This window comes from Manduca sexta, chromosome 9 (assembly GCF_014839805.1).
Source record: "Manduca sexta isolate Smith_Timp_Sample1 chromosome 9, JHU_Msex_v1.0, whole genome shotgun sequence".
NCBI classification, from domain to species: domain Eukaryota; kingdom Metazoa; phylum Arthropoda; class Insecta; order Lepidoptera; family Sphingidae; genus Manduca; species Manduca sexta.
Window position 1 is genome coordinate 2,317,187 of NC_051123.1, and position 17,826 is coordinate 2,335,012.

Sequence of the window (17,826 nt, forward strand, 5' to 3'; positions counted from 1 at the left end):
GGAAACGACACGGCAATCTGCGCGCGTCCTTATTTTATTAATTATAGCATGCGCTCAACTGCAACACTCATGACAGCCTGCACGGCGGATGTTAGCTTGAAGAGCGAGGTGGGTTAATGACCTACTACTGTCGTTCTGAGACAAATGTTTATGTAACCCGTGTTATTAGTTTTGGGCCTGGAGGGTATTCAAAAGTCTCTCGTTTATTACCGACGGCTCGTACCATATGTCGGATCTAAGCTATTAGTAGGTGATTGATGTCTTCATGGATTATATTATGCATCTCTAATTTAGTGGGTCTAAATGAAATAATATTACACACGTTAAAGCACCGTGGCATTTACTGAAGCGAAGCTCATTAGCGAGTAGTTCAGGGCTGGAATGCAGCGCTCCCAGCGTTCCGTAATGTCACATATTTCGGCGTGCGATGCGCGTCTAGTGTCTACGGCACGACGCTGATTTATCACTTCATTAGATCTGCATGGCAACAAGCTCCCGTCGTATAACAGGTCGGAAACGAGATCGACAACCCATTAGGTACACACCCACCCAGGGCCCTTGTTCATGTTGTTTTCGGTCGTCATGCCACTGCTAGTTTTTCTTATAGCATCAACGTCGCGGCAATAGATTGCTACTGCAATATCACAGGAAGCTAACGGACAACTTTACATTTACGTTTCCTGTTGCCTGAGAAATTTACGGAAACATCAAAAATCCATTCCTATCTTATTATAATCATTTCCTCTCACAATACCTCTAGTACTGTAAGTGGCAATGAGCGACAGCGATCGCTTACTTCAGTGACCCACTTGTTCGTTTATGTAGAATGTTGTTGGTTTATTGAAGTAATTAAGACAGAACACGAAGTAATTCGGCCATTCTTCTAAATGAGTGTTTGGAGCGAGGCGCGAGCACTCGATGTAACGCACTGGTTAGCAACGAGGGGCTAATCGGATTAATCGCTGCGCTTAGCGCTATAATCGATATTCGTCGCTCATTGTTTAAAGCATCGTATTTAAGCCGTGAAATCGGCGAGCTCGTGGATTATATGAGTTCTCCAACTTGAAAAATGTATGCATATGGCGGTACACTAGTTACTCGCTACTAGTGGCTAAAGCCGATAGGTCGGAGGTCCATGTAATATAGGTATAGTTCATTTGCAAATAGGTACTATCCCTGCAGTCGACACGTCACTTATCACAACATAAGACAGTGCGGTCAATGCGATGCGATGCAGGTCTAGGCTCATGAACGATGACCACGAGCCCGGTCGCTGTAGCGCTGAGCACCGACGAGTAATCGATACTGTGCGTCTACATTTAACACGTCCGCGTGAACGCCACAATAAAACAAGAAGTCGTACCGGGAATTAAGATTGGTGCCAACGAAACCTGACTCTGTTCCTAGTTTACTATAGGCAATACTGTATTGTATAATATCAACTATGGATGTACTCCTTGGTATTTATTATGTACTAGTTGACCCGACAGACGTTGTCCCGTCTAACCTAACCTAACCTCAGAACAAGAACATTGCTTGTCATTGTTCTGAGGTCCTAACTATGAATTTGCAGCGCGCATTCTGTCAATTGCTGACAGTTATTTCAAACAATTGACAGGTATATAAAATTAATATTTTCGTTAAGATTTCTTAAATTTTCTACTGCTTTAATACTTTTGTGTCGTACTTTATCTTGGTTTTTGTAAAATCGACAATAAAAGAAGTAGAGACGGGCCACATAATTTTACGTCGGAATCGAATCGCCATACAGTTTACTTATTTGTAGGCAAGACGTTTGACCATTATCATATCTGATGAAAAGTGATGATTTTACGATCTATGATGTTACAAGCCTAACCTAAGTAAGTAAAAAGCCCCAAAAGGTAACTCGTTCCATTCCTTAGTATTGCACATTATCAAGGAAGACGCGAAGCATTTCGTGCATATAGATGGCAAGCTCACTACACACCTACTAAGCGTCTTATGTTTACTCGAGTTAGAAGGGTGAGATTATTGTACGATGCACACAATGTACTTCCAATCGCTCCAGTGTGTAGACTGTGGGTGTGTGGTGCACGGGGAGAGCGGTGATGTATGCGTGCGATGCGCGGCTGTAGAGTAATGTTTCAGGGAAGTGGCCGTTCCGTATACGCTACATAATAATGTTTCATTTATTTCCGCCCTTTTATTATTACTGTTATTTTTAAATAAACGGTATAAGCACTACCAACTACCAACAAAATTCGCTTTGATAATAAGATGATACCGGCCTGTTTTATTGAATACCAGCTGCCGTGGATACGCCTAATGCCATCACTTTCTTTACCCTGGCAAGGTAAGGTGAGTGCAGGATACCTGGTGTTATGTATAGATGGAGCAATGGACAGTCACTATGTGCGTAACATCACTTGAACCATTATGGCCGTATAGCCTATATGCCTAGAAATATGTAGAAATTTGATAACTGAAAAATGTTTCTTATACCACAAGCATCTAAACCAGTGATTCCCAAAGTGGTCTCTATCGACCCCTAGGGGTCTATGATAACCTGCAAGGGGTCTACGTCAGCGAAAAAAAAATTTGGGGGTCCATGAAATGAAAATGGGAGTCCACGATAGTGTATTTTATTTTATTTTTTATTTTACATAACAGATACCAAAATTTATTTTGAGTAGTTTTAATTTAATTTCAATTAATAAATGTATAAATTTACATGTGTTTTTACTTTAAGTTTTTAACACTAAACTTCACTACAGTTAGAAATTAACAGGAAATCAATATCAGGTAAGTAATGGCAAGGGGTCTACGACACAAAAAAGTTTGGGAACTCTGATCTAAACTAACCTCCGGTTTGGGGTAACTTTGTGACGCGCCACAAAACGGTCATTAACTCCATTCAGAACAAACCAAGCCACAAGGAATAATCGTTACTGCAATACTTTAACAACGAATGTAAAGTTTTAATTTAAAACATTAAAATACTCATTTGTTGTTTGTTAATGCTAAAGGTTTTTAAATTAGGTAGGCTGTTAGTATACAATTTTAATAAGGAAATAGTTCATTCGTATCTGTTCTAAATCTTTAAGAAATAAGTAAAAACGACGTTATTAGCAAGACATAAGGGACAGCGAACTGGTGGGTGCGCTAACGGGTCCCCGGGCCACCGGATGACGCGGGGTGCGGGGAGAGCAACTGGTAGAAAACGTTCAATTAAATCAATTTGTCCAGTCCACGCGGTGCGAGTTGGCCGGGCCAGCTACTATACAACAACTCCTCGCACCGTTTGACCGTATATGCGAGTCACTCTCATATAACAGTTAGTGAAACAGTTTCCGAGTTACTGCTCTGTATTTACTCACCACTGGCTGTTGCCTTTCACGATAATAAATGTAACTGTTTTACGTGTTCGACAGTTCAAAACTACTCTTCATAATATGTACTTGTCAAGTCCACCCTAGATAATGATATTAACTTATTCCTTTGTTTACAGGTGACAATGGGTTAAGAGTGTCCCTGGCCGGTGTGATTACCTGTCCACACGTGCTTGTCTACCAGTCAAGCTGTAGAATTTCAGGGTAAACGTTTCAAATTGCGCCATCAGATGGCAGAGCTTTCCTCGTGCATGTTTCCTATAGGCACTTGCATATTAATATAACGTAGGTAATGCGAATGCTTATGTTGTTTTGTATACGCGGGCTCGGTTTGGTCCTTAATATTTTATTATTGAAGTTGTTCCGTTAGACGTTAACAATGTCTCGAATTAGCGTCTTCGCAATGGTCACGTTACTTTTATTTGAGTAAAAAAAAATTACGATTGTAGGTAGCCCCAACCATTTTACTTTAAAAATCTATAGACCTTATAAACTCCATTACATGGAGGTTAAATCGGTGCACGTTGAGGTCCTCTGCCTGCTTCAGTTGAAGTGTCGGTTGTTACCCCGTACATACAGGTACCTAAATAGTGTATCTAGTCGTAATAAAAACGTACAATCAATTAATTAAATAAAACAAACAAATGTTTATTAGTCATGTACGCCGACATTTACACTTTAATCATGACAAACAAATTCATCATAATTACAACTGTTTGCAGGATGTACCATTATTTATTACCGGGCTGTTTCAAGATTACGTGGAAGTTGGGATCAACGAACGTGAATCAGTAAGTAAAAAAATCGAAACGATAACACTGGAAAAACGAAAAAATAATGTATAAATAAAGTTCACAAAGACTGCAGTATTGATCAAGAATTTTTATAACAAGCCTTCTCTAGAGGCTGGTGTAGTAGTGTTTTTTTTTTCTATTTTACCCATTTTTATAGTGTAATAAAATATAAGCAATAGAGGCAGATGTTAGTAACAAGAGTAACTTGGTACTGCATACCGACCACATCCCTCACTGTGAGACCGCCCCGCCTAGACTCCCCGTCTATGTACTGAACGAATGTTATACCGCGTTTATTATGTAAACTCGACAGTCGACGCGATATCGCACGCATCGACACGGAACTAGGAATTGTAGATCGCGAGAGCGATGCAACGCGTACATATCCGCCGTCATTGTCTCGGACACAATGTGCCAATTACTAGACTAGGTCCCTAACTAAAGACAATCGCTGAGCCAGACGCAAGCGAATGGGCACAGTGGTCGGGGGGTCACCATTATCGTGTTGATGTACACTAAATTCTTATTATCTATCAGAATTCTTTATGTAAGAAGGGTTTTTTTATCTGGTTCAGACCAGATAGGCAGTTCCCTACGGGGCGCCAAGGTATACGTGGCGTGGGGACTGGGGCTCGGAAACATCGTGGTCTTCAACAGCGCTCGCGCCCATATTGATTAATACATAGCCAAAACAAGCAATTGAAAATAGTCCGGTGCATATTGTACTTCTGCACCAAAACAACTTAGTATTATTTATATTAAACATGTTCCACATATCGTTTTAAAACAAAGCGGTGCAGTGAAGCTTTCGGACACCATAAAAACTTCCACACTCGAATGACGCCAAAGCGTGTTTACGGAAACAACGTAAAGTAGACAGGAAAACAAAGGTTTGTTAAAATTCACGCCAAATACAAGTCGCGTTCTACATCAGAGCGTTAAGGAAAGAAACATCCTCGTCCACTTTTAATTTCTTAAATGTTAAGTATATCTATAATGTATTTAACGAGCACAATACTATATTATTGACTCCGACGCGACGCAGCACGGGTTTCGCAAAGGACAGCAGATTTACGACGTTCCTTCTATTGGGCTTCGAACGGTAAGAATAGTGACTCGACGCCACGTAGCAAATCCCTGCTTTGCAGATTTTAGTATACTTAAATGACAAAGCATCACTAAAATCAATTGTGTCTCCTAGGCACCAATACAACTAACACGTTTGTGAACACTGCAAATACTTATATAACATAGAAGTAATAGATGAGAATAAGAACTCACCGGCCGCAGCTCGTCTGCCGGCTGTGGTGTGGCCCGGCGCGGCTGATGGCGCAACACGATGGCGCTGCACCGCTTGCGACACCCTCCAGCCTGAGCGACGACAAATACTCTGATGAAAGGGGCAAATCACCTCAAGGCTAATTAATAAATTACAATACACTCTACCTCCGCTTCTGACGCGGCTATCGGCGAGCTGCAGGGTCATGCTCGACACATTCAATGCACAAATCTTCCTTAAAATTATTGCATTCGAACGTGTGTGCCGAGATGTGACTGCGCTGACTTCACAGGCCGAGTAGGCTAGCGATGCGACGCCGGGCTACGACGTTAAACTCTGTAAAACAGATGTAACGATTGCATGCAGTTTGAGCGAATTTACAGAACTAACGTAATTAGGCTAATGGCGGCACATTGTAAGCGACTTCAATTCACTATAAAATATTGGAAATCCATTTTAGACTTAACATTAGTTTTAGTAAAGTCGCTTTACCCTCCTAGGATAAAAATAATCCCACCTACACATTACATAATCTAATCCTCATTTCTCTCCTTTCTTCTCTAGACTTTTAGCCGTCTATAGTAATAACTTTATCGACCCACTTGCTGATAATACCATAAATCCTTTTATTACGAATATATATACGGTGTGCAGTGCACGAAGTACAAGGCCGGCCCTATTTAAACAAATGATAACAATTGACAACAGTGCAGCATCGCGGCTACGTGTGACTTCGAGTGTCACGGCCAGTATGCTAATTGATGCGTCCTTTCTGTTTTTGTTCACCTTTTCAATGAAATGTCATAAGATTTTATTGCGCGGTACCTATCTATATAAACATTTAGGACGCTTTAAAATATTTGCATACTTAATGAGATAGGTATAGCTAAATATACTTGATTAAGTAACTAACATAAACAGCGCACTAAAAAATATTATTAACGCACTCCAATATTTACGCTAATTAAGGTAAACTGGAAACGAACTGATTTGTCTAATTTACCCATATATTTTGGAGGGTAGAGGCACGAAGAAACATCTCGTGTATGGAAAAGTGTCTATGAAAAAAATTACAAATTATGGTGGCACCATCGTACACGTGGGTCAATTTTATTTTAAAGATAGTGCCAAAAATTCTGCACATATACTTCTCTGCATATAAAGAGTAGAAATAAAATGAAGAAATGAAAATGGTTAAGTAGGGTATGTGCTCTCGTCAGTACTCACAACTCATCAGAGATATCATTTTTTTAACTCTGCACACTTCTCTCCGTAAATAACTGCTAAATCCATGTCATATCCATTAGCTAGCACTATTGTGGTGGGTTTTTGTGTTATAATTTGCTGACCACAGCAGTTACATCTGGACTCTTTTTCAACTTGTCCCTCATATAAGATGGTACACTTTGCCTCTGTCCTCCATATCTAAATACCCACATTTTTAATAATTATAATCTGGTGTGACCAATTCAATTCCAACACAATGCTATCAATTGTTTATGTGGAATATCTATAAATGTGTAAATTTAATGATGATAGGTTCCAACTTTAACTACAGCCTAAGGCTGTGTTCTGATTCTGGGATTAATAAAATATAGTGTAGAAGTCTTCAGTTATAAAACATTAAACTACATAGTTCTTGTAAGTAGATTTTTGTAATTATCTATACTTATAATAAATATATAATATTTTATTGCTTGTTACAAATAAATATTTTCTTTCTTTCAGATAATGATAATATTTAAAAATATCTTTATATCAAATTTACCTACATCAAAAAAAAATTATAATGTCAACTTTCAATTTACCTGCTCCTGCCGTCCAAGTGGTAGTGCTTAACCAAAAACAAATCAATACCAATCATTATCATTAATACCCTCAAGGCCAAAGGAACTAATTATAACTGTGCTAGCTATGTTTGAGAAAAGAAATGAGGATTCTAGCAGAAGTTAAAGAAGTGAGTTAAAAAGATGGGCCAACCCGCACTAGAATTGTGTTAGCACACCTCAAATGTCTACTTAACACCTCTCCAACAACATCACATACATGTCAGTTGTGCTGTGTGAATAATTTTCAAAAGTTAAGTACCCTTGTATTATTATATTACAGACATAGGATGTATATATATAGTAAAGTCCTGCCTCCCAATTTAATAAGTTTTTAAAAGTAAGCTGCTAGAAATCATAATAAAAATTATTGTCAAGAACCCTTCACTCTCATGACTGCTACATGTAGTACATCTAGATATAGAGTATTTAAAATTCAGCACAATTGCAGTACACAGAATGGAGAATCCTACAGTGACTTATATCTACAGCAAGCTACAAGTGGTGCGATTGATTTGATTGATTGATAATGATATACAATATTATTACTATACTCGAGTTGGACATGCTCAGAGCTGCCATGAAATTGCTGTAATAGTATGATAAAATAGAAAATCATATAATACAATAATTCAAGAAGGGAATAATTGTCTCACTCAGCTCATACTAAATGCCACAGCCGTCATAAGCAGGAGAATGCTACCAACAGCTTTGATAAGAGGTATGACACAGCACATTGTGACATCGCACTGATATTTCACGAGCCAATTAAGTAAGGCCTAAAAATATTTTTGGTTGTTTTAAATGGGCACATCTGTATGGTGTAAAATAGCAGCCCTGAGTGTTAAAATCACAAATGACACAAGTAACACACATTCAATCCCTCACCTGCTGTCCATGTTCGCTGGATGTTCATCAATTTTTCTGTGTATACTGCAGTAACTCCTATGCATTCCTTTATAAACTTAATACATACACAGAGCTTTGAACACAATGTGAACACCAAATGAATTGTGCCTCTTACTACATGTATCACAACATTTAATGTTTTATATTATTTGTAAGGGGTTTAATATGTAAATACAGTATGTAGTTTAAACATGTGCACCTTTATCACAGCACTAATACTCAGTGCACGAATGTGTACCGCATGCATACTGTGAATCTATATTTTGAATTTCTCTCATTACTGAACAGTTGAGTTCTATTTAATGGCAGCCATTGTCTGGTTCGCTGTAGTCGGGTTGTATGTGAGCGGGCAGAGGCTCCAGCTGCCTGTTCCTGGTCCAGTAGTAGAAGAGAGTGGCTCGGAACCCTTCGTTTCCGCCCCTGAAGTAGCGCCGCGTATATTTCGCGTTAGTAGAGATCATTCGGTATTTGCGATTTGATTCATTTTCTTCTATGGGTTCTTCTGTTCCTTGTGTTCCTTCTTCATGTGCCTGCTCCTTTTGTTTTTCTCTTTCGCTCTCCGACACCTCTTTTTCCACCTTTTCTTCCAGTTCCTCTTGTTCCTCCTCAACGTCATCGTCATCGTCATCAACGTCGTCGTCGTCGTCGTAATCCTCCACTCGCAATAATTCTTCCTCATCCTCTTCTTCTTCCTCTATCACTTCGTCGTAATCCTCCTCCCCCTCTTTAAATGATGCCTCTTCGGCAAATGCTTTCTTGAGCTCCTCCATTTCTTCAATAGTCAATACAATCTTTGATCTTAAATACATCACTGACATTGGAATTTCAGGTTCAAAAGGTCTTGCAGCTGCTAGCTCTTCATCGGTCATTTCTATGAGACAGCGTACTAGTTTCAGTGAAGCATGTGTGTCCAACTTTTCCAAATGCCTTTCAAACAGTGTCAGGTCCACATCGAGTGTGTGCAGTTCGGGTAGGCTCATTGCTAATTTGACAATTCCGTCGCGTGTGAGGCGGCAACGCCACGCCTCAATGACGCGCAGGGCTGGCACTCGTGCTGCCAGCGGCTCAATGTGCTCGTCGCCGAACCAGCCGCAACTGATGTCGAACTCGAGTAGGCCCCGCGGCAGTTGCTCCATCATACAGCTAATGGCCGGAGCGCGAAGCACGCGCGCGCCCGTCACGTGCAGCTTGCGCAGCCGCTGCGGACGCGTCACGTACAGCGCGCCGGTGCCCGTCATCAGCCAGCAAGAATACAGCTGCAGCACGATCAGGTTGGAGCAGCCACCAATCACCTTGTACGAGCGGTCCGATAATGTGGAGCAACGCAGCACCAACTCTGTGAGATGGTTGGTGCGCGCACGTATTAGCGTGATCAGCTCGCGACGTGGATAGTTCATGGAACGGCCATACATGCAGATTGCGCGCAGCTGGGAGTTTTTCGCCACAGCGCGCAGCACCCCAGGCGCCACGTTGTCGTTAATCACTACTGAGCCGAGTCGACTTATGGTCGGCACCAGATCCATCTCATATACGCGTGAGAGCGCGAACACGTCTAGATGGTAGAGGTTTGTCAGCCGCTGCAGTAACTCGAAGTGGTGTGAGTTGAACGGCACCGCGGCGTGTATGGTGAGGTCGCGCAGGAGCGGCACGTAGTCTATCAAGTTCATGAGCAGCGGGCCCGGCGTGGGGAGGAAAGCGAGCACCTGCAGCGTGTACAAGCCGGAGTGCAGTTTGCTAACGTCGCTGGGTCGCCTCATCACCAACACGCGGCCCCGCACCAAGGAAGCCCAGCGCCGACACACACGAGAAAGCGAGTCCATCACGTCCGTCACAGATAGTTGTTCCATTATCATCAAAAGTAATTCATCGGGAAGCCGCTCCATCATCAATTACAGAAAATTAAACGTTAAGGTCGCATTGCTAAAGATTATGTAGGTACCTAGTATATTTTAGCGGTTTATCTATGTCTTCAGGTTTTTTGAGGTTTTTTACAAGTAAACAACGTTGTTTTATGCAATCAGCTGATTCGGTGTTAACTCATCTCTGTTCACTGCTCAGTGTTAACCAAATAATAATATTATTTAATGCATCCTGTGATTAAGTTTCTTACAAAAAAAAGGTATTCACTTTTCACTGTTCTGAGATTGGTGCTTAGGCTATAGGTACCTAGAGTTATTTTCAATCATTGATTTTCGCTCCAGACTCCTACATCCCGTCCTGCAATGTCGTTCCTTTTACCATTTTAAAAGTTTAGTCTCGTTTGTTTTTGATTGACAGTGACTTGTTAACGAATAAAAATATATAAATTGTAATCAGCTAACTGTCAAATTTTTTTTTTAGATATACTTTTATAATGTTTTCGATGTTCTCTTATTTTTATACAACTTTAACGACTAATAACAGTAAAGGTTTAGATTTCTAAAAACGATTTATGTAATGTGTTTCGTAAGTGTAGTTACACTACATACAAAAACGTAGTGTGCTCAAGTAGCCACTTGCGAATTACCATACCGAATCACGATTGATCACTAGTCAGTGTCATTGAAACGGAAGATACTTATGAAACAATATTATAATAATAGATAGGTACTTCAAAGTCGGGGTTAAGGCTTGTGATTTAGTGTCTTGTAACCAGATTTCGGGGTAAATATGGTACGGATTGGTTGTGTTTTTATCTTTACACAATACCATTTCTGAAAGTTGAGAATATAACGAATTTTTAGAATCAGAGGTAAAATTATTTACTATATGTCTAACATACGTATCCAATGCAATTTATTTTGTTTGATAATATTACCCGAAAATAGTGTTTGGTTGTCAAAATTCATTGCGTCAAAAATTGCATCAAATTTCATATTGGAAATGTGAACAGAAATTATATTCTATGCCTGCAATGTTCACATCAGCTGACTGTCAAATGTCATTTGTCAAGTTTGTAAATTGTAATCAAACATTGCAAATTGCAATTTAGAAAAGCGAAAAACTTTTACGGCTTCATCTTTCGAATGAAAAATAATTGAAAATTTGGTTAAGAAGTACATATTTTAAAATATGCGTCTGTTAACATTTAGTTTCCTAAAAAACTGTTCATTCAAATGTTTGTATCGAGGTTTGCCAAAGAAATACAGCTCGGTTCAAACTGACGTTACGGAACCAAAAGTAATTGGTAGGTACACAATATTGCAATATTCAGAATTTCGAAAAAGAATTCGGTTCTTGGCTAATGCTGTTTATAATTAGAGGTGGACCTTTGCTAGCAGTTTCCTGTGAATTGCTGAAATTATTCACTTGTTTCGGCAGGATGATAAAGATTTTATAATAGAATACAAAACCCTAGGAATAGTAGGTACTACATACTTCTAATCTTGTGTTATTCGTTATATTCTAGTGGTTTTTAATGACTAGGATGTAAGTATACTAGTATATGGTGCAATCAGTATATATTTGATATGATGTCAACATGTATTATGTACCAACATTATACTGCACTTTATCCAATGGACCAATACCAATGGACTGACTAGAAAATTGCCACATTGCCAGTTTTTTTTATTGCTTTGAATGACGAGACAAGCTTGCTATTCACCTGATGGTAAGCAATACGACCACCCTTAATATTAGAAGCACCATCCAACACCTTGAATTACAACATATTGTTTGGTTTTCTACTGTGCTCATCATCCTGAGACGAGATGTTATGTCTTATTATGTCCAGTAGTAACACTGGCTACAATGTCCTTCAAACCAGAATACAACAGTGATCATATACTGCTGCTTATTGGTACATACCCAGGCAGATTCTCACATATACCACCAGTTATTATCATCAGTATTATCATCTATTTTTGTGTGTATGTATCTCTCACCTGCATTCATAATTGTCAGTAAATTATGTCACCTGATAACCAGTCATATCAATATTCAATAATTATAATAAGAAAAGATTTTAGTGCTATGTATTTCTATGTAATGTTTATAAAGTCACTTTTTATATCCATTGAAGCAAGTGTATTAAGCTTGTATCTCTTACATACATAGCATCACACTAAAATCCAACCAGCTATGTTAAATTCATACACTTCATGATTATTGTATCATACCTGTAGTAAGGTGTAATATATCAAGTATCTTACACTCTGGCACAGGTGATCCTAGCTTAGTGGAAATATGCCCAACATGGAAAGGGGATGAGGAGGTGGAGTTGCGAGAGGCGTTCCTGCGCGACATGCAGGTGCTGCCCGAGTTCGTGTCGGCGCAGGAGGAGGCGGCGCTGCTCGCCGAGCTCGAGCCGCGGCTCAAGAGGATGCGGTACGAGTTCGATCACTGGGATAATGTCAGTATCAGCTAAATGATGTGGAAAATTAATATAAATAAATCATTTGCTACATTTTGGTATTAATTGGATAGCATGTAACTCTTGAGGTAATATTGGTTGGTTTAGGTAGAGGTCCAAAATCAGAATAAGTCTTATAACAGACTAACATCATCATTGTGATCATGGAAACTTTAACAATATATTATCTTCTTTCTTTAGCAATATACATACTTGAAGATTCAGTGTATGTAAGTACACACTCACTTTGCTAGATTATAAAGAACCTGTAATTCCCATGTATGTAAATATAAATCTTGCACCCACTTTTGGCCAAGTGTATTCCATCTCATGATGTAATATGAGGCGAACCCGTTGCCAGATTGGACATAAATTCCAGACTTTAGACTGATACTGAGGAGAAAAGCCTCAGCATGGCAGTCGTAACGCAATACAACGACGCCAATGTGGCAATTTAATGCAGACTTATTTTGAGAATTTTTATTGTGCTCTATGGATGAAGAATCTATGCACAATTAAATAACCTGACAAAACATTTAAAATGTTATTAAAACGCGATTTGCTATAATGCAGTGGAATCTGTCATATAATTTTGCATAAGTTCGGTCTGACGACGCAAGAACGCAATAAATGTTAATATAATCGTGAGTTGTGTCTGGTTACAGGCGATCGAGGGCTACCGCGAGACGGAGGTGTCGTCGTGGCGTGCGGAGAACGAGGCGGTGATGCGGCGCGTGCGCGCGCTCGCGTTCGTGCGCGACGAGCCGCTGCCGCACGCACACGTGCTCGACCTCGCCGCCGCCGGGTTCATCCGCCCGCACGTCGACGCCGTCAGGGTACATCATAATTTATCCACAGACAGCACCCTTTGTATGCGAATACTGTCCGTCACAATTTATCATATTTTCTTTAAGTATGGAGGTACATGCTGTTTGTTATCTCGCTGAACAGGTTTTGTTTTCTTGCTGCAATGCATTGTATGATACTGGTTTTCATATTACGGAGGTTACAGCGTCAACGCGATCGTATCGGTTCGCTATGTATATTGTTTGGTGACCGTGGTGTGTTGCAGTTCTGCGGGGCGGTGATCGCAGGCGTGTGTTTAGCGTCGAGCGCGGTGATGCGGTTGCAGCATGAGGCGCGGCCGCACCTCGCCGCGCATGCGCTGCTGCAACGACGCGCTCTCTATATCATGCGGTATGACATTACCCACTAATTAGTAATAGGGTATCATTCATTGTATCGTCGCAGATAGTGCCTATCTGAATTTTAGGGAAAGATTTATTATAATAATACTTTCTGGTGATCTATACATCAAGTTACACACAAAATACATGATGAATACTATGATGAATAATGAGTTGTTGGTGGTGCGTGGTGTGCAGGGGCGTGGCGCGCTACTCGTTCTCGCACGCGGTGCTGGGCGGCGCGGGCAGCGTGTGGCGCGGGCAGCGCGTGGCGCGCGCGCGCCGCGTGGCGGTCATCTGCCGCAGCAAGCCCGCGCCCGCGCCCGCGCCCGACCAGCTCTGAAGTATATCGGGGTAATGCTCAGCATATTCTCTGTTTTTGGTACCGACGACGAGTTACTTCCTATTTATGACCCTAGTCTTTCATTACGAGTATTGTACAATATATTTTATTAATAAATGCAACTCAAATAAACAAGAGCATACTTTAACAAGTTTATTCCTCTAAATATTACATATTATTACATAATATATTATTTGCGTCGAAAAAATCACAAAACGCAATCACCAGCTGGTGTACAAAGACCGCATATGACGTGATCAGGTAGGAAATGTACTACCTAGTGCGTTCTTCGGATGACATTATATTTTTATCGCATAGTAAATATACAATCCTTATCGTTATCTATGGATCGATCCCAAGAATAAACCAATCAAAGCGAGTCATCTATAACCAAAAATTTTGTACGACAATTCCATTTCATGGATGATCGAGCCTGCTGTAAATTCGAAAGTAAAATTACTTATAAAAGTGGAGTTTGAGTGGTATTTGTAAAGTATTCCGCAATTTCAATTATCTGGCTGATGATGTCACGAGCGCCGTGACAGGATTGTTTGTGGTAGGATTTAACCATGAACATCGCCAGGATTACTTTTAAGGAGATGCATATGTATCTACGCACTATACAATAAATATTAAGTTTAATTTAAAGGGGTGCAAGTGCACTTTTTAGCTCATGAATATTTAGGGCGGAAAAAATTTAATAGTTGTGCTCCAGCAGAAGGATATTGCGCCCATTTTGCCACCTACTACAGATATCGCTAACTTACAAAATACTATTAACTAAATTCATACAAAACAATTCTATGTTCGAATATATTTACCTCTACATTTTCTCGTAAATATTTTGTAGGCATAATCAAAGTCTTTTATTTCATTACACTAAGTATATCCAGTAAAAGATGGTTAACAATGAGATGAGGGGTGAAAATGATGGAAACATAAAACGCGATTGTTACAAGTATAAAAAGAAATGAACTGTTCTACTGCAGAAAAGATTTTATAAATTTCATTACATTCACATAAATAAATGTTATGAAAACAGTTAGTAGGTTTTGTAACATCTTTGGGGTCAGGCGTGTACGACAAAACTAAACATAGTGAACAGGAATAAAGGGGTGAATAGAAGTAACAGATTTTAACAGAACACCATAAAATTAAATTAGTCGGAAGAAAAGGTTACGCCACTGCCCATAACCCTTCACAAAGCCAAAGAAGTTGTGGGTGTTGATGACCTTGAGAGGTATTAATGAAAATAAAGTTCTTGTGAATAGAGTTTGAGCTCAAACAATGTAACTTGACTAAAGCCCCTCTTAGTTAAATAATTCTAATGAAGTTTATTTAACAGGATTATTTGTATGTATAAGTTTAATTTTAGTTTGTTTTCACCCCATTTAGTATTCCTGCATGTGGTTAAGACATTCCGCTGGTGCGTCATTGTATGTGGTGCTTGTGTTCTTGCTCGTCCATGTCGTCGAGGGTCTCGACCTCGAGGTACTCCACCTCTCCGTCGTGGTCGCCGTCCGCCTCCGCCTCGCCGTCCGCGTCGTGTTCCACCTCCATGTGCTCCTCCTCCTGCGAGTCGCCGCCCTCCTCCTGCTACAACACCACACGGTAAGACCTGGCGCTAGTGTTAAACTCACACTTGGGGCATTTACAATAACGCGGACGACGAAAATATTCATATTCTAGATTTTGTTCATAATTGGCTCATTTGCACTTCCATGGTACTTGAATAAATGTACGTCATTATTTATTTCATTAGCCTAGTTACGAATCAATGGCACTCTGAGGAATAGAGTACCAGACTCACTTATGCTCTTTGTTTTTATAAAACATATATGTCATATAAATTCTAACACAGGAAGAATATTTAATTCCAGTAAAAAAACAAGTTATATGCCTTTGAATTTCAGTAGAAGGGTATGTGTCAAGAAACGGAACAGAGGCATAATACCCACACGTGACATCATTGGAAATTAGAAAGTTTGAAAAAGAAATAACAGATGGAGCGATATTCCCACTATGTGTTTTCAAGTCCAACTAACTTGTCTGTGGAATGCCCCATGTATCATCTCGGCATAAAACGGCGTAATAAATTTGTTCACTCATTTGATTTTCATTTTAAAACTACAATGTTATTCACATTGTTAAACAGTTTTCCAGTGATCTCATTGTAAGGTGCTTTATTTTCAAAAATCTCAGTTTTATTAAAACGTTATTACTAACCTGCATCTGCGCGCGGCGGTGCACACGAGCGTGGCGCTTCATGGCGGCCACCGACCCGAATCTGCAAAAACAAATAATGAGGACAATTTACTTTGTGTATAGATTTTTTCCTTAACGAATTTCTCCCACGGGGGCCAAACTCAACGAAGATCAGCCAAGTATGCAGGAGATATTATAGTGCACATATGTCAGCGCTATACACAAATGCACTCTTTCTTCCTTCACTTTCATGGTACAGCAAGACTGCAATCTGACATGACAGGAGAGAGATTAGGCGCCGGACCAACAGTTTTAAGTGCTTTCCGAGGCACTGGGGTATTACATCACCAACTTCCTTATTTTGAGTTGCAACTAATTTTTAAGATGGAATATCTCGGTCGCAATTATTTTCAAACTCAGTACCTCAGTGCAGTGGTCGTACAATTACAATGTGTGTAACTCACATGCGTCCGCATTCGCGGCACGTGGTGGAGGGCGGCGCGGCGTCGTCTCCCGCGGCGGCGTCGTCGGGCAGCTCGGACGCGTGGCACTTGCGGATGTGCGCCATGAGGTTGTTGCGCGTGGCGAAGCGCAGTATGCAGCCGTCGTACCCGCACACGAACTGGCGCGCCTGGCGGTGCCGCAGCAGGTGCGCCGCGAACAGCTCGGGGTCGCGGTAGGTGCGGAAGCAGGCGGGACACACGTGCGGCGGCGAGGCGGCGCGGCCGTGCGCGGCGGCGGCGTGCGCGGCCAGCGCGGCGCGGTCGGAAAGCGCGCGCCGGCCGCACGCCGGGCAGCGCGCCTCGCACGCGCCCTCGTGCCGCCGCAGCTCCGCGCCCGACGCGAACGTGCGCGCGCACAGGTGGCAGCGCAGCGCCGCCGCCGCGTGCGCCGCCGAGTGCGAGCGCAGCGCGGCGCGCGTGCCGAACTGCGCGCCGCAGGTCCAGCACGCGTGCGCGGCGCCGGGCGCGTGCGCGGCGCAGTGGGCGCGGTAGTCGGCGACGCGCGGGTAGGAGGCGGGGCAGACGGTGCACTGGTAGACGTGGTCGCCGCGCGCGTTGCGGGCGCGCTCGAGGTCGTCGTCGTCGGCGCGCGCGGCGGCCGCGAGCGCGTGCTTGTCCACCATGATGATGTCGTCCTCGCTATACACGCCGCCGGCCGCCGCGCCCGAACCGCCCACCACTATGAATACGTCTATCTTCTGTGTCAGCTCATGCAATCTGTAAAGTCATTGGGAATCCCATTAAACAAATTACAGTAGAAACCAGCCTTAACAACATTGTCTCATTTGAAGGTCTATATAAACACTATTATAAACAAACCACTTACAACACTGGTTGAAATTATGTAAATGTGATATAATATCACATCTCCATTTTTCTACTCCTTGGGATATTTTGACATTACATGTATCAACTTCTTATAACAACCATGTAAATTTTTTGCTATAGAATTTACGGCCATTGTTTGCCAGCCAGTTTACATATGGAAATGAATATTTATCATATAACAAAGCATATATTACTTATAACAATCACATATAGAATCCTGACTAGATTGCATTGTCCTTTCAATGTCA

The 17,826-nt window shown here is 41.3% G+C and overlaps 2 protein-coding genes and 2 long non-coding RNA genes across 4 annotated transcripts in view; 3 read left to right on the plus strand and 1 right to left on the minus strand.

Moving 5' to 3' along the window:
• Nucleotides 1-1,603: 1,603 nt before the first annotated feature.
• LOC119188805 lies at nt 1,604-4,259 on the plus strand. Its single transcript, XR_005112110.1, has 3 exons — nt 1,604-1,862; nt 3,491-3,575; nt 4,094-4,259. It is a non-coding gene; the product is annotated as an uncharacterized LOC119188805 (long non-coding RNA).
• A 1,187-nt stretch (nt 4,260-5,446) lies between these two features.
• On the minus strand, nt 5,447-10,482 carry LOC119188804. Its single transcript, XM_037436753.1, has 3 exons — nt 8,159-10,482; nt 5,612-5,780; nt 5,447-5,536 (listed from the first exon to the last, which is right to left on the minus strand). The coding sequence occupies exon 1, from the start codon at nt 10,063-10,065 to the stop codon at nt 8,479-8,481; it is 1,587 nt and encodes a 528-aa protein (XP_037292650.1). The 5' UTR covers nt 10,066-10,482; the 3' UTR covers nt 5,447-5,536; nt 5,612-5,780; nt 8,159-8,478.
• A 600-nt stretch (nt 10,483-11,082) lies between these two features.
• LOC115448934 overlaps nt 11,083-17,826 on the plus strand; it is a 9,455-nt gene continuing 2,711 nt past the window's right edge. The window contains 7 exon segments of the mRNA XM_037436885.1: nt 11,083-11,345; nt 12,325-12,512; nt 13,178-13,348; nt 13,585-13,709; nt 13,898-14,035; nt 15,458-15,653; nt 16,681-17,452. Coding sequence (XP_037292782.1) covers nt 11,231-11,345; nt 12,325-12,512; nt 13,178-13,348; nt 13,585-13,709; nt 13,898-14,035; nt 15,458-15,653; nt 16,681-17,452 — 1,705 coding nt within the window. The 5' untranslated portion in view covers nt 11,083-11,230.
• On the plus strand, nt 15,519-16,150 carry LOC119188806. The gene is made up of 2 exons (XR_005112111.1): nt 15,519-15,653; nt 15,956-16,150. It is a non-coding gene; the product is annotated as an uncharacterized LOC119188806 (long non-coding RNA).